The sequence below is a fragment of the Diadema antillarum genome, unplaced genomic scaffold (assembly GCF_040938485.1).
Source record: "Diadema antillarum isolate AM-2024a unplaced genomic scaffold, OU_Dant_1.0 seq00001605_RagTag, whole genome shotgun sequence".
Taxonomy (NCBI): domain Eukaryota; kingdom Metazoa; phylum Echinodermata; class Echinoidea; order Diadematoida; family Diadematidae; genus Diadema; species Diadema antillarum.
Window position 1 is genome coordinate 211,290 of NW_027272318.1, and position 17,608 is coordinate 228,897.

Genomic DNA, 17,608 nt, shown 5'->3' on the forward strand with positions numbered 1-17,608 from the left:
ATTTGTAATGAAGTACATACTTGTTGGAAACTGCAATTAAGACTCCATACTTACTGTAACAGGACTTATTAAATGACTTTAAATGGTATTTGCTATGTTGTTGCTTGCAACTATTCCTGCATACCTTTCCAACATCACCCATGCTTCACTTGGAGTATCCCTTGCCAACTGCAGGTACATAGATTTTCTGATAAATATATATATTTTCTATGGTCCAAAGACTTTTCATGGGCTGTTATGACTGAAATGGCTGTGACTATTTTGACGTCACACAGAAGAAGGTGCCTCAAAGAAGAAAATATTCATGGAATAAACCATGGTCATGTACAGGAGCACAGTCAGTGTATGAATTTACAGTTTACATAATCATCATTGGGTTGCACCTTGTGTAACTGATTGAATGATAATTCATTGTAAAAGTTAGCAAGGGAGGAAAAAGTGTTGTGAGATTTTGTGGTATATTCAGGTTTAACAACCCCAGTGCTGCAAGAGAGGTAATATTATTGTGAAAGATATCTTGAAACCCATGGAACTTTAGAATGTTTTGAGTCCACAATCAGATGTTCTCTTCTTGCCACAATTCACTTGCAGGTACTCTAGAATGGAGATACGATTTTTTGAGATCTTGTGTATTTGATTCAATGTGCTGCAGGTGCAAATGCATTGTGACTTCCAGTGTTGAGTCCCAAAATGATAGCGTGATCTTCTCTTGTTCCCCCACTCCTTCATTCCAGGAATCGGACGAAAGCCGAGAGTCTCTTTGCTGTGTTTCTAGCAGTACTAGTCTCCCTCCTAGGCTTTGCCGTGATGAACCAAGGCTTTCTCTACGACTTCTGGGTCTTCTGGTTCTGCCTCATCATCGCAAGTTGTCAGTACTCCCTCCTCAAGGTGAGTGAGTGTGGCTGAAGAAGATGTTATCATCCAGCGCTCGAATCAACTGATGGAGGAGAGCTTTGACCGAAACAACCGATTCAAGACTGAGACACTCTCATAAAGAAGATGAATGACTTCTCAAGCAATAGATTAAACAATACCAGATCACGTTTGTTTAGCTTATTCGTGCCAACCAACACTTGGCTCTCATTGAAATGATCAAAACAAAGGAGCATACAAAAACTAACAAATAAACACAGCAATGTCACCTGCCGCTGGCTATGCACAAAGAACCACTCTGTTTACCATACAAAGATAAAAATACAAGGTGAATGATAATCATCAGCCGTCAACACACACACACATAGAAAGGAAGTTGAACACCTTTTACCGATCATTATGATCTTATTTCATTCCTAATTGAATCCCATGTTGAGTTTGACAGTATATACATGTCTCCTTTACGACCTTTCATACAATACGTATAATTCTCATGAGACATGTCAGTACTGTAAATTCACACATAAACTCCAGCCTAACCCTTGGCACGAGTTATCTGGAAGTACATAGTAGCTGTGGTCTCGTGGGGATACAAGTAAGTGCCCAGTCTGTGCAGAGCTCAGTCTTCTTTTGCCATGTTTCTTCCCATGTGTTTCCTATTTTCTTTTCTCAGTTTCCAGTACCTTTTCAACATACAGTTGTAGCAGTCATTGCTCTATTGTTTTGTAATCATAATCCCTTCCAAGTGAAGTTTGACAGTGGTAGGAAGTAGGAATCAGCGTGTACTCTGGTGGATGGTGGGCAGTTGGTTGGTGCAAGCTACTTTTCCAGTTTCTAATTTATCACGCATGTTGAGCTCAATGTAAAGTTGTGCTAGACATATTTTTCAAGAGTAGCGGAAAGTAGGCCTGTGTTGCCATGGTATCAACACATTAGTTACTGTTTGTTATTCTAGGCAGTGTACCAGTTCAGTATTATTAGGCAGGGGCATTGATATCACCTTCAGTGATATTTTTATTTTTATTTCAAACTGTTTTTTTAATAGATTTTTTAATGGTTTAATTGGGTAATATATTTCATTATTTTTTTCTCTATCTTCAGAGTGTTCAACCAGATGCTGCCTCTCCAATGCATGTAAGTACAGTTTCTATGATACTAGCAATATCAGACACATATCGGCACATAAACATATTTTTACAAATAAAAATGTATGTTTACACCTCCAAGACATATTGAATTGGGCTGACAGGAGTGCTCAATGAACATATTTTGCCATTAACTTACATGCAGTGGCAGCCACAGATAGAAAGGCTGTCATATTTGAAGTGGATGCAGTGTAATATTCACCATTGCTTGACACCTCAAAATAGAAAAGAAAAGCACATATTTTCCATCACTGGATGAGAAGACTACAATATTTTGTGACTGGACATCACGCATGCACAATGGTATAAACAAAATGTGAAGAGAACTCATCAGCTCTTAATTGACTTACCTCTTTCAGAAAAAAGGGACAATTAACCCTTATGTCAGTATCAAGAGGAAGGAATGTGTACTTTTCATTTAAAAAAAATTGTGAAATTTTTTAAATATTTTGTTTATGTTGTTGTCCATGCCTGACTTCAGAAACTGCTGTAGTCTTCTCATTCATCGATGGCAGCACTTAAACGAAAAATTTACAACTTTTGAAAGGGTTGTCTAATTTTCCTTTAACTCCACTGATGTGTTCTGCTAATATTGCTACATTTACTCAAATTCATATTTTTGGGTTTCATTTTGATTTAACCAAATTGGTAATCGCAATATCTGAGAGACAACAGGTTGGCTGATTTTCTTTTTCCTTCATTTCATCGTCATCTTCTTCGTTGACGTCCATCACCCTCCCTCTCTCTGCAGGGGCACAATCCCGTGATAGCGTACAGCAGACCCCTCTACTTCTGCCTCTGCTGCAGCCTCATCCTCCTCCTAGACTACTGCAGTACCCAGCCCAATCTTTACGACCAGATGTTTGACATCTACGGCTTCCCCTTCACGAGTCAGGCACTCCTCCTCTTTGCAAGGGACCTCCTCATAGGTGGGTCAAAAGTCACAGTTGCAGAGCTGCCAATTTAGTGTGTGAATGCTTTTACAATATTAAGCCTTTTTTCTTCTTCTTCAAAATTAAGAAAGTATGTTTTTTAAATTAAAAAAAAAAAAATGTTTTCTAGAATTTAGTGTGCATGATGCATTCTGTGTTCGTGAATCATTCTGTAGTGTATATGCTGAAGAAAAAGCCTTTTAGTATTCCAGTAATAAAAGTGATGGACAGCCAAGTCTCTTGCTATTAGCGTTCATTAAATCTGTATTCTGTGTGAATGCAAAAAAAAAAAAATATATATGACATCTACAATGACAGGGATTTTGCCTGCTCTGATTTTGATGTAAAAAAACATGTTTTGATGTGTCTTGTAGAAAGAATAAAGTCTCTGTCTTTGGTATCCACTTAATACTTAAAGGGATGGTATAGTTTTGGTTGAGATGGGAATTCAGGGGGGCATTTCATGAAGGAACTTGTTGGATAAAATATCTGACCAGTCAATTATATCCGACAAGTTTTGAGAAATTCTTTAGTCTGATTGGCTGATTTCTCTGAACTTGTCGGATATAATTGACTTGTCGGACATTCTATCCGACAAGTTCCTTCATGAAATGCTCCCCTGGTTTCAACTTTTTACAAGGTAATTACAAACCACTTATATGAAATATTAAAGAGCATACAATTCTAAGAGGAATTCAAAGTTTCTTTGATGAAGATCAGTTTTGAAATGGCCGAGATATCCAAGAACAAAGCAAAGCAAAGTGGTCCTAATAAAAGGTGGGTGCCATCTTTTATTAGCTTTGCTTTGTTTTGGATATCTCGGCCATTTCAAAACAGGCTGTCATCAAATAAACTTTGTATTAGTGTCTATGCTCTTTGATATTTCATACAATGGTTTCTAATTATCTTACAAAAATTTGAAACCTGAATTTAAGTATCATTTCATTTGGAAAAGATGAAGTTTGCCTTAATTCTCCCTCTCTCTCTCTCTCTCTCTCTCTCTCTCTCTCTGTCATCAACTTAATGCTTAACTGTTATTTCCGTTTGTTTGTCTCGGCAGTGTTCGTCCTGTTCTTTCCACTGGTCTTCCTGGTAGGGTTGCTTCCTCAGTGCAATACGTTCGTCATGTATCTGCTGGAGACGATAGACATTCACATATTTGGCGGCAGCGGTAAGTGGCCACGACAGATTACAATCGTCCCTGCCAGGATACTCGTAGATGTTTTTGTACTGTGGATCCAGGATCAGCTATGTGCACATAATATATCAGCACTTCCTGTACAGGTGTCACAATCGTGGAATAGTGTAACACATTTGTATGCAACTGTCTAGAATCATACAACATGATTTGGCATTTGATGTACAATCACATGAAATTTTAATATATGTTATGGCATAAATGCCATTGAAGATTACCAACATTTTAAGTGGTAATGTTATGACATTGATGTACTGTCACATGAAATTTTAGTGATATGCTATGGCATTAATGCGTAAGTGTATGAAATGGCGTGATATATTATGACATTGAGGTGTGTTTTGTGTGCAAACATGTAATACATCAATGCATTCGTTAGCAGTTGTATATAATTTTGTGATAATATGCCCTTGTATTATCAGTCTGGGATGCAGAGTTGTATAGTTGTAGGGACCAAAAGAACATGTACCTCTATAATAACCATCATTAAGCAAATTTTTCATGGAATTTTTTGTGTATGATTTCATTATCTAAGGTGATAACAGTCACAAACTTCGTTGATCAGCAATATTCCCCCTTCAGCGCATCCATAGTGGCAATACACAGTGTATATCTATTTTATGAGCCAAATTTGAGGTCAATATTTTCCTTGTGATGGTTATTTCTTCATATTTCCAGATTCATATGCTCATATTTTTTATTTTGATTTTCTCGTCTCCTTTTCAGGTACCACTGGTCTAGGTGCTGCTGCCTATACAGTGTTGCGTAGTGTAATAGCTGTACTGATTCTATGCGGGTTTGCCTATGGTGGCCTTCAGGTAAAAATATTTCTGAGATTACCAACTATTCTTTTATGCTGTGGGCGATGAACTACATTTCGATTGTATAGAGTGGAGACTGTCAAATTTTGTAATCTCTATGTCCAAAATCTCTGGTGATTGGAATTCATTGGAGTAAGATTGTGAATGAGCAAGGAGGCATGAGAAGAATAGAGGACACTGCACATTGGTCGACAACTTGAAATTTTAGCATGTTAGTTATGTAGAAAGAGAAAAATCTTTATATATATGAATATTCATTTGCTTGAACACATTTATCATGAGCATGTCCCTTGTGGCAAGGGTCCAGTGCCTGCTAAAGGGCCATGAGAAACTACAGAGTTCTCTACATGCTCTCTGATACCATCTCAGCCTAAATTTTGATGATCTGACCACAATGAATATGCTGCAATCCAAGGATTAAAATCTTTACATAGACAATTTTGTAGCGTTAGCCATTTTTTTTTTTAAAACTCATTTGCAAGTTTCATGATAGTGTCTGTGCTGTAATGTTAAGCGATTCTTAGGATTTAGGGCAAAAATCATGCTGCGACTTGTTAAATCCCTCATGGACTACACTGCAGTGTATGAAATGTCACAAGCTGTTCACATACTCATCATTCTCTGACCCCGGCAGGATGCGGCATCGTCCCAGCACGTCTTGTTCTCCGTGTTCTGCGGTCTGGCGGTGGCCCTCAGCTACCATCTCAGCCGAAGTGCCTCCAATCCCGGTGTGGTCTGGTGAGTCAAGCTTTTCCTGTCTTCCCCTGTACTGGTGATCAGTAGAATGCTGTCACAATCCCCTCTTCAGCCAACCTCTTGAACTAAACGACTGCCAGTCTGTGGAGATCACCACATCTGGGCCCCATTTCATAAAAAGTTGATATGATAGCAACTCTTGCTAGAGTGGCAATTGTCATAGTAACGACAAGAATCCAGCTTCCTGATTGGCTGTTGCTATTGGAAGTTGACATTCCAGCAAAGGTTGTTATCCTAACATCTTTTATGAAATGGGGCCCTGATTTCCCTTCAAACAGTTTAATAGCACATAATTGGACCCGTGTGGCAAGCACCTCCTTCCGTGATAGATACTTTCCAGGGGTGGTATTCTGAGGTCGTAATTAAGTCTGTAATTAACTTCGTGATTAAGTCGTGAAGTTAATAGGCCCTTAATCATGGGCAAAATCGGTATTCTGAGGACGTAATTAAGGTATGATTAAGTCCCCTGTAATTATCTTAGGTCCCTCCCATCTAATTGTTATTCCATCCAATCAGACGCGTTGTTAGAAGCCAAAATGATGATTACACGCGCAAATATGCCCTCAATACGCGCTCCTCCACGCCCCCTGTAACTACAACCCAAGAGCTCCGTGCGCACACTCCGGTTACAACCACTCACCTACGCACGCGAAGATCTCAACCTCTTTGCTCACATAAAATGACAAAATTCCTTGAAGATCGGCTATATTTCTTTTTTTCTCTGAATTCTACGGATACCAAGATAACAACATTCAACCGCTCCTCTGTTACCGAAGACGGTAAGCATCGTTGTGGCAGAGAAAACACGATGTATTGCGTGATATCGGAGTAGTTAATGACACTCTTTGGTATCATTAAGTTTTCCATTAACTTTCATACTTAATTACACCCTCAGAATACCGATTCGTAATTAACTCTGTGATTAAGTCCTCTCAGAGGTGCACGCGCATTGATACGCGCAAACGCGTAGGTCCTTCCCGCCAAAACGCTTGTTGCTATGGTAGTTAATATACCCCCTACTTAATCATGCTCTCAGAATACCAATTCGGTAATTAAGTGCTAATCAGACACTTAATAAGCTCTCAGAATACGGCCCCAGTTCTTCTGAGATGCTCTCTGTAGAAAAGACATATTCTGTAAAACCAGAAATTTTTGCATGCTTGAGACTTGCGCAAATTTCACAAGGAGCCAAAATTTGCGAAAGTAAAATGCATGCGGAAGGTTTTGTCTACACAATTCATTGAATACCAGTGGCAATTCAAGAAAGTTTCATGCCATAAAAAAGGCCATCAACTCCAATTTGTGAAAGTGCAATGTCCCTTGTGGCCAGAGTCCAGGATGCTCTTGGTTATAACACCTATCTGGTGCTATCTTAGCCTTATTTGTGAACATATATACATTGTATGATAAAACTAAATTTGGGCATGTGAAAGCTTAATTTTAGCAAGAGGATTGGAAGTTCACCATAAGCAGGAGAAATTCAACTTGGAGCTGGAGAGCAGGAGATGAATAGCCTGAAAGTGGGAGAGTGGGAGTTGGAATCTCTGTTGCTGTTGTTGCAGATGTTATGAATATGCATGTTAAAAAAATATGCAAATATATGATTATATATGGGTTCCCAGAAATTAATGTGGTGAGAAGCTTCTTGAGAAATACACTGTAGACACACACATGGTGCTCGAGGAAAAAGTAAGGTTTTGTTGATTCTTCCTAATTGTTTGATGGCAATATAACTTCATTATTGTTCAGTGTCACAAAAATGATTCACGTGCAGTTGATCATCGCCATCTCCTCCTGAGGTAGTACCACAGGGTAGACTTCAGCATCGACAAAAGGAATATATATGCCTTGAGGTGTGGACGGAGTGTGCAGTCATCCTAAGCTGTAATCGTGTTATATGTCCACCTCCAGGTCCATCATCAAGGAGCATGTGATGCCGGAGGACCAGGGAGGGAGCACCGAGGACGTGGAGGAGGAGTCCATCAGGGACCCTCTTCCGGAGAAGCTCAAGAAGTCTGTGGTGAGTGGTGGCTCCTCCCGCATCCATCTGAAATTCTCCCCCTTTTTCTCTTCCATCTCATTCCACCTTTCGTTGGCTCTTAGATGAAAGAGGGTAGGAGGAGGGATGGATATGAGATGTAACATCGGAAGAGGAGAGCCATGCATACCCTCATCCTCATAACGTCACCAATTCTGCTCCTCTACATGTTTAGGAACCATCTGATACGTTGTACAGTGTTTCCCGCCTCAAGAATTTATACTGTTGCATTCTTCACACATGGCAAAGACATTTTCTGTGTCAGATTGCAGTCAACAGAGTTGTCAATGAGGTTACTATGCAATATATCGTTCTTATGTGAACATACCAGACTTGTAGAGTCACTGTCTTCTCTTTGCTCCTATTGTGCAAAAATGAAGGATAAGGCAGTACGTACACTTTAACATGTTAAAGTCTCAGAAAGCCAGTTCAACAGAAAAGATTTGAAGTCTTGATGAAAATATAGTCTTTCATATTGGGAAATATGTTAGATATCAGTTGGTAAGATGTAATTTCAATTCAAGTTAACTTAGGGTATCAGTGGACTAGCTGCTAAAATTCTTGAATGTAGTTGACTTTGTATATGCGTACAGTTATAACAAGCTGTCACAGTATATCTTGCATTGTTCTATGAGCTTCAGCTACATCAATGTGCATTATTTTGATGCTCCTAGTGACAGGGCTTTAGGAAAGCTCTTTGATCCTTTACCGTCATAAGCATTGTCAATGTCTTCTTACCATGCTACCATTGTGCTCAATTGTGCAACAATTGTGCATCGTACCCATTATGCAATCGTAAATGGATATCGAAAACACAGAAGTATTGTGACTACGCAGTCCCTGGATAACCTTTGGCCTTTGTTCACATTCTGCAGAGCGAGCGTCTGCAGTCAGACCTGATCGTGTGCCTTGTGATGGTAGCGTTTGTCACCGCCCTCCATGTCAGTACTGTCTTCACCGAGCTGCAGGTAATAATAATAGTATTAATAATGATAACGATGATGATGATGATGATGATGACGATGATGATGATGATGATGGTGATGATGATGATGATGATAATGATAATAATGATGATAATGATCATGATCATGATCATAATCATAATCATAATCACAATAACAACAACAACAATAATTCACTAAAACTATTTTTTTACACGTTTCAGACCATTTCCAATCTTTATCACTCCTAGTGATTGCATCTCTATGTGCTTTAAAAGGCAAAAGATGAAAGAGACGGCTAGATGCTATTAAGTGCAAACACACAAAGTAAGAAAAGCTAGGGCTCTTATCCTGTGATGATAGGGTGAGATTATGGTCATGCATTCAATGTCATATATAAGAAGGCGATGTGATGTTGTCATCATCTTCAGGAACTGCGTTGTTCCAACATGTGATTTTTGCAAGAAGCGATAATTAGTTGCTTCATAAATCTACTGTCTTCACGGTTACATATTTTCTCTTCCAAGCAATCTAAGAGAGCTGTTTTGATAGTCATGCCATTTCCCTTTGGGGAAGTCATGAATTCCTCAAACACAGATAATAAACGGTGTATACTCCTGTTGATGAAGGGCAAATTATCAATCAGTTGCTATGTCTGGGGATTCTATGTACTGTTGGAATGCCTACTGTAAACTTTTTTTTCTTTTTTTGGGGGGGGGGGGGAGGGTCAGTGAGAGACAATGGTAGTTTCTTGCGAGCATTCTTACCCAACAGGTGCCATTAACATAAAGACTATTAACTTCTTTACAGTATATTGACATATAATTTTAAAATGTATATGGACATCATTATCATCTTCAGAGATCCTAGATTAATCAAAGCGGTAATGGAACTCATCTAACACCATCTCCCCCCTCCCTACTCCCTACTCCCTGCTCCCCTCCAGCCGGACCTCAGCCACGTGCTGTTCATCATTGCCATCGTAGTAGGCTTCCTCCTCCACTACATCCTGCCCCAGCTCAGGAAGGAGCTCCCCTTTGCCGCGTTCTCCCAGCCACTGCTCAAGAGCCGCGAGTACCACCAGTTTGAAGTCAGGGGTAAGTCAGTATGCAAGTTATGCACAGGTCTGAGTGCGTAAGTAGGAATTGTGTGCATGATGTAACTCTGGGATTGTTTGACCCACAAGGTGCAGCCGAGTGGGTTTAGACTTTACATTGTAATTCTATTATAGTTAGCGCATGCACACTAGTCCTATTGATGCACAAAAAGATATGCATCATCTGTTTTATAAAATGGCAAACAAGTTTTGGCCAAAACTATTTTTTTTAATCATATAGTTAAGTTATAGCTTAATTGTATGTTTGTTGCCAGGTGTTGCTGAAATTGTTTAAAAGCTACTTGTCCATTTATACTAAATAAGGACCTGTCCGACATGTGCCTATAGGATGATAGCAAATAAAACAAGAAAAACTTGATGTCAAACGTGGCCAACCTGACACCTGGCTACAGCTAGACATGGCTGTTTGAGAAACAATTTCCATCATATGCTGGTCTCTCCTCGCCGTAGATGCAGCCAAGATCATGCTCTTTGAGAAGCTGTACGTGTGGCTGTGCTTCGCCGAGCGTCACATTCTCTATCCGCTGGTCTTCATCAGTGGTCTCACGACGTCGGGACCACGCATTGCAGAGGAGTTCACTCCATTGTAAGCTCTTAAGCTATTCTATTACACTACTGTAACATCAACTTTTGCCTGTTATTCTTCTATATACTTGCTCTCATTTTACAAACACGCCACACACAACACCAAAACAAAACAAAAAAGCTTATGTCTGTGTCACTGTGTACAGTATCAAAACAAATGCAAAATATTTGGAAATTTCAAAGCTATCGACATGGAATGTGACATAGTAATGCATTAAAGCAAAAGAATTGGAAGATTGTGAAGAAGTTGTTTATGTATATGGACGCATTTATATATTTATACATTTATTATTTATGTTGATTGCTATATGTTAATCCTGTCATTTGCAAATCAGACTGATCATCATGCTTTGGGGAATAAAGTCACATTACAAAGAACTAATATCACCGCCATGAATTTTGCATTGCTTTATGTGACAGAATCAACCCAGTATTATATCTTGCAATACAGCACCATCATATCAATGCATCTTTTCATTCCATGAACCAAAAAGCGGTGGCGCCGTCCTGATTAGCGTGTGCGGCCTGAAGCTGCTGCGTGGAGCCTTCGCCGACACGGCGCGCCAGTACCCCATCCTTGCCTTCACTGCTCTCTTCTTCAAGTACGACTTCAATTTTGGGTCCACCACCTACCTGACGGATTACTTTGTCATCCATTACTTCATCATGTCCATCCTACTGTCAAAGGTAAATATATTGTTGCTGGGGTGACAAGACCTTGTATCTCAAATTTTGGTGAAACGACTTTTTGGGATTAATTGTCAGATAATCAGTCAAGTGATGTCCTGTCCAAATCCTGACTGTCTTACCCCAAAAATGACGCCACCAAGGCATGTTAAAGGAAAGGCTATCGCATCTGCTATTGTGCTTTGGCTGCCATGTTTTTTGCTCTCCTGAACATTTGACATTTTGTAGATATGAGGTCTTGTCGCCCCAGCAACAATATTGACATACAGGTGTATGTACTGTAAAAGTTGTTATTTTCGCAAATGAAGAGATCACAGACATTTTCGCAAGATGATGTTGTCGCGATTTGACACTGAGGCTACTGTTTACTCCATTATTTTAATGTACAAGGAGATATTTTTGCGTGTTGTTAAATTTGCGACCCAACGGTGATTCGCGAAATTCAAGAAAATTTAACACACGAAAAATAACAGCATTTACAGTACCATCTACATATGATGGCCACGTATGTCTTCTTATTGTTTGATATGGAAATATGACGCTATCTTATGCAAAGAAATGTTATGAAGGGCAACAGTGTCATAAATCAACATCAAAGGGTTGATGTCTATCCCGAGGTAGAATGAGAATGTTCCATCAGTGGAACATGTGGTAATGATTGTTTGGTTTTTCACAGTTTGTTCTGATTTTATCAAGACAAATGAGTGAAATGTTTCCACTTGAAAAGGTAAATTTACCCCGTATCATCTCTGTCATCTTGCCTGAAGAAAACATGCTGTAAACATGATCAAATATGACGTAAATAGTGAAAATAAGATTTCTAGTTATGACAAAATGGCATAGTATGAAGAACCAAAATATCGTCTGTTGAGAATGAGAAGGGCGTTAAGTTGTCTTGAACACTATGGGTTTTGTGGCAACTTAACGCCCTTTTCATTCTCAACCAACGATATGTAAAATAATCTGTATGTACATGGAAGGCATTGTCAGTGAATCACAGCTTCTTGTACATATGTGACTATATGGGATGCATGCCCTCTTTCTAAACCGTAGACAGTGTAGACTTGGTGAATTTAACACAATTTTTTTGTTTCCTTTTCCCCAGATTTACGAGTGGCTGCTGAAGCTGAAGTTTGTGTTCACCTACATCGCCCCCTGGCAGATCACATGGGGATCAGCGTTCCATGCCTTCGCCCAGCCCCTCAGTGCCCCACGTATCCTTTTTACTCTTCTTCTTTCTTTTTATCGTTGTCATCATCTTTGTTAGTGTTGTCATGCAAGAATTTATGTCACATATAGAAAGCAGTTTTAGTGGGGGTTCATATAGATTTTTTTTTTTTTTTCATTTCCAGTAAGAATTGTGAAATTTTGGATCTGCAGTCAGGATGGGTAGATGAGGTTGAAAGTTTGCCTCCTTGGGCTTGATTCAATAGATAGTTTGCAAATTATAGAAGGCACAATGATTGTATGCTGCCATGGCCATGGACTCTTAGCTGATTGGTTGTTTGTCAACAGCTGCCATAGTAAGTGCAGTTATTATGAATTTGCGATTTTTGCATCAAAAGTGCTGTCTGAAATGTGGCCCAGTGCTCTGCAGTATCTGTGTAATCAGTGTCAAACGCTACCAGAAGTGTTGCTTTCATACCAGCGAAGATGAGCAGTGGATTGTTTTTTTCTAGTTGATTTTAGAGCTGAGAGTCCATGGGAAGTCCATTAATTCTCATTCTATGTTTTTGACAGGCCGGAAAAAAAATTAGTAGATATAGTCATGGCTGGCAGAACCGTGGGGGCCGTAGAGGCTTGGGCCCCCACACTTTTTGTGCACCATACAAAGGAATACATAATGTGACATCAATTTGGGCCCCACACTTTTTTTTAACCCGGAAGTACATAAGTGGCACTAAATAGAAATAGATAGAGATCTTGAAATATAGAGCGTGGTATGGTTATGTTTTTTGCACTGAAGACTTTTTTTTTTTTTTTTTTTTCGCTTGTCAGCTGAAAAAACCCGGAAATGGAAGGGGAGAGATGAGCTGAGGACTTTTTTTTTTTGCCTGTTAGCTCATGAAACCTGGAAGTGGGTCCCCACACTTTTGAAAATGCTCCACCGGCTCTGTAGTTTCCCTTCGACTGGTTGATTCATTCTTTGAAGGGAGTTATACTACACAAGTCATAATTTATGGTGACTTTGGCGAGCCTGCTGATTTTTGCAAAAGTAACAATATGCCAAGATATTGCCTCCTGCAACATGAGTGCATTATGTGTTGGCTCCAAGGTCAAGTTGCAATTTGCAAAATATTGTGCTTGCAAAGTGTGTGGTTGTATGCAGTAGTTTCTGTGTGATAATTTCTCAGCTCACATACCTTTCCAAATAGATGCATCACCTCTTGAAGCCAAAATCTGATATGAAGCATGATGATCCTTAATAAGAACATGATCGCCCAGACTCCGCCATGCTGTTTGTGCAGACTGCCATCTCTGCATTCTTCTCCACCCCTCTCAACCCCATCCTAGGCAGTGCAATATTCATCACCTCCTATATCAGACCAATGAAGTTCTGGGAAAGAGACTACAAGTGAGTGACAGCACATTGTTTGTTTGTTTGTATGTTTGTTTGTTTGTTTGTTTGTTTGTTTGTTTGTTTTTATTGTTCCATATTCTACGTTTTAACAAATCAACCATAAACAATACAAGAAATGGAACGAATGAATTGTCAAATACAGCAAAGACAGCACATACAGCAGTGTGCGTGCATTTGCATGTGTGCAGGTTCCAAAAGAATCTAATGTGAGTAAGTCTAAGATATGTTCTTATCCGGAACAAAAAGGAGTAAATTCCTATAACATATATATTTCCCACCCCATCCTTCTTTAAGATCCTTTTGTATGCTCTGCCTTTAAGATCCTTTTGTATGCTCTGCAGTTCTCCGATACTTTTTGCCAACTTTTTTTTTGGGGGGGGGATTGGATGACTGTGGAGAGATTTACTGAATGCTTAATATTATGATTTGTCATATTTTAACAGTTCATTACTGGCATGATAGATCCGTTGTACATTATGAGTCCATTTTTTCCCCAGGTTGAGAACTATGAGTGTATGAATTATGATGGGAGGCTTCTGTGAAGAAGAAAAACACATTACATACTGTGGGTGAAGAACGTAAAAATGTTTGATTCCAATCTGTGCAATCATTAGTTACATGTTTTCGTCCTACATATTTTTTATGCTTCCCTTTGTGCAGTACCAAAAGAGTGGACCATTCCAACACCAAACTCTCCACTCAACTGGAGAAAAACCCAGGTAAGAAACTTTTCCCCTCAGGTTGTAGGTGCTCTTACCACTTTGGTTGAGGTATCTTGGTGGCAAGCCTGTTTTGTTTGTTTCTTCTGTTCCATGTTAAAGTATTGACTTCTTAGATTAGTTGTGAGCCATAGTTTTTATTAGGTGTATGTGTAAATACAGCAAAATCAAACAAAAATTTAGGCAAGTAAAATTATAATGACTTCCTCAGCAGAGCAGATCAATTGGAGAGCAGTGCTTAACTCGACTGAGCAGATGACCATGATGAATTAATTATCATAATAATAATGATAATAAATGGTCTTCTTTATCGAGGGTAGCCTCTTCAGTGTTGACACTGTTGTACCAGGTCAGCCCTGCAATTGTTACAACCCAAGCGTCACTAGGTACCCATTGTAAACATCTGGGCCAAATTAAACCTTGTAATGATTATAAAATTAATATGAATTCTTAGGAACACTAAAATATTGGATAGTTTTATTTGTAATTGGCAAACCTCACACACATGCACATTTCTGATTTTTTTTTTTTTTTTTAAAGAAGTTCAGCCAATTACAAGGTAGTAATCTCTATCATTAGTGAATGTGTTAATTCACAATCAGAGTTTGATTTTACCTTCATGAACTTTTTAAGACCTGTAGAAAACAGGAGGCAAAAGCTCAGGAGGGTAAAATCAAACTTTGATTATGAATTAATCAAATTTACTTCAAATTTGTATCTGATGGTGTGCGACACAGGTGCGGACGACAACAATTTGAACTCCATCTTCTACGAGCACCTGACGCGCTCGCTGCAGGAGAGCCTATGTGGGGACCTGGTGCTGGGCCGCTGGGGGAACGTGATGGCGGGCGACTGCTTCATCCTGGCCTCAGACTACCTCAACGCCCTGGTGCACATCGTAGAGATGGGCCATGGCTTCCTCACATTCCAGCTGCGGGGTCTGGAGTTCAGGGGTCAGGACATGCCATCTCCATTGCGTTTTCTTGTATTTTGTTTTTGTTTTTGTTTTTCGGGGGGTTGTTTGTTTGTTTTTTATCAATTTTTTTTCATCTTATTCTGAAGATATTCAGAATTATGATTTCATACCTCGTGGCTGTTTTGTACATTTTACTGATTTCATGTTGTCTTTTATGAGAGTGAAATTGATCGGAATTGTAAGTGGGAAACTTCAGATATTTAACAGTAAAGCTCAAACAGAATGGGATTGTGCTTTTTTTTTCTGTAAAATTTCATACGTACGATATATCTTTTTTGATCACTTCAATACAGTACTTTTTTGAGTCTGGGTATTTAAATGTTTGTTCAAAGCACTTTCCCCACAGATTTTGCATACCATTACCAAAGTGGAATTAATTGTCTTTCATATTCCTGGGTTGTTTCACAATTCAAGTGAAAGACTGCAAAGAGCTGAGAATGAACAAATTGCTCTTTATAGCTAAAGAGAATGCTTAAAAGAATTTTCATTTGCCTGAGCACAAAAATTGATGTTTCCCTGGGCATTATCTTCAATGGGGGGCACTTTCTGCAATGGCACATGTCAGCCACCCACAATGTAATGTAAATGTAAAGTTAGAATTGTGCGAAAGTCCATTTCTTATGTCTTGTTATCGTCATGTAGTGATAATGATGTATGATTATAGTTTTATTTCCTTCCAACCAGTAATACTATTAAAAAAAAATAGATAAATAAATGAATAAAAGGAAACAATGTGCATAGAGTGCATAGAGTTGCTTGCATTCTGTGAGAAGTGGAATTCATTTCAGAAGTTGACATGACTTTGGAGAAAAAAAATAATCAACCGAGAAATTTCTTGTGGAATACGTTATTATCTAAACATTTCAATCATTTCTCTTGCTTTCTCTAGGAACCTACTGCCAGCAGCGAGAAGTGGAAGCCATCACTGAGGGTGTGGATGAGGATGATGGTGAGTTTTTCCCCCGACATATCACTGTAAAGATTTGAAGAGTTTGTTCGCAAAAACCGATAAGTCCATATTTGCCAAATGGAGATATTTGCGATTAAAGGTCAGGAAAAATAAAGAGAATAATAAGAAAATTTTTGCCTCTTTTGACCATAACTTCAAAAATGTACCTTTATATGTAGTGACCAATGTATCATTTAAAAGGTATTATTTTGTACTATATGACAGAGACCGTACTTCAAAAATGGACTTATCGTTTTTTGCGAACAAACTCTTCATTTAATGATCTCGATTGTAACATTCACTATTTGAGGGCTTCATGCACAGTTTAAATCATTTCATTTCATTTCATTTCATTTCTGTATTTGACCAATTGCTGTTTAAAATCATTACATTGAAAATCTGGCTTTATCACACAGTAAATATCAAAACATTTAGACAACATACAAAACAAAAATACAAATTGCATTACATTTGTGTCATATATCATTAACATTTGTTCAAAAAAAGAAAAGAAAAAGAAAAAATTCAAGTTAAAAAAAAAAAGGGATACACAGACAACCCCCAAAACACAATGCCTCTGTCACCCTTGTGGGTGTAGGCATGAAAATTTGATTAAGTTTAACTTCTCCGGAGCCAGTCAGTGCTTGTGTTTGTAGTTGCATGCACTTGACAATAAAAAGCATCTCGTTGTCATATGAAATTTTGCTGATGATGTGTTCTAGCTTCGGAGAGCCAGAGATTATAAATTGCACCAGACCCCAAGCAAGTCGTACATACTCATAAGTGACCAGAGGTTAGTTTAATCAAGATGTTTTTTAAGTTGTTGAAAGATGTGATAATAACTACATGTACCTCCACAGCAACATCATCAATGCTTACATGTGATTGGCTGTTTCAAACTATCGCCAAGGTAATTGCAGTGATTCCAATCCTGTTGATGTAATGGTCACCAGGACCCTGTTGCATAAAACCCTTACTGCTGGACTTACCGCTCCTTTCTAGCGCTAAGTCTTCAAATTAGCGGTAAATTTTAGAATCCTTGATGCTGATTGGCTGTGATGCCTAATTTTGACGGTAGTTACCATTGAAATTCAACGGTAAGTTTTATGCAACGGGCCCCAGGACTCTTATTGCTGCATCATGACTGCAAAGTGACTTCTGTCTTTAGGTATGATAAAGTTATAATGCAGAGGCTGGTACAGGTGGTGATGGTACCATTTTGCTAGTGTTGTTATTATTTCAATGTTTGACTGTATTAATGACTGACAGCAAAAAGAGTAACACTTG

General features: G+C 38.8%; 1 protein-coding gene across 1 annotated transcript in view; it reads left to right on the forward strand.

The window, feature by feature from the left end:
* The window catches only part of LOC139711038 (pecanex-like protein 1), a 135,734-nt gene that overhangs the window by 44,558 nt on the left and 73,568 nt on the right, over positions 1-17,608 (forward strand). Inside the window, exons 13-28 of the mRNA XM_071622962.1 lie at positions 735-888; positions 1,975-2,007; positions 2,770-2,947; positions 4,011-4,121; positions 4,875-4,966; positions 5,604-5,707; positions 7,637-7,745; positions 8,639-8,731; positions 9,654-9,804; positions 10,275-10,410; positions 10,904-11,096; positions 12,202-12,310; positions 13,542-13,671; positions 14,338-14,396; positions 15,134-15,349; positions 16,262-16,321. Coding sequence (XP_071479063.1) covers positions 735-888; positions 1,975-2,007; positions 2,770-2,947; positions 4,011-4,121; positions 4,875-4,966; positions 5,604-5,707; positions 7,637-7,745; positions 8,639-8,731; positions 9,654-9,804; positions 10,275-10,410; positions 10,904-11,096; positions 12,202-12,310; positions 13,542-13,671; positions 14,338-14,396; positions 15,134-15,349; positions 16,262-16,321 — 1,928 coding nt within the window. The remainder of the gene's footprint in view (positions 1-734; positions 889-1,974; positions 2,008-2,769; positions 2,948-4,010; positions 4,122-4,874; positions 4,967-5,603; positions 5,708-7,636; positions 7,746-8,638; positions 8,732-9,653; positions 9,805-10,274; positions 10,411-10,903; positions 11,097-12,201; positions 12,311-13,541; positions 13,672-14,337; positions 14,397-15,133; positions 15,350-16,261; positions 16,322-17,608) is intronic.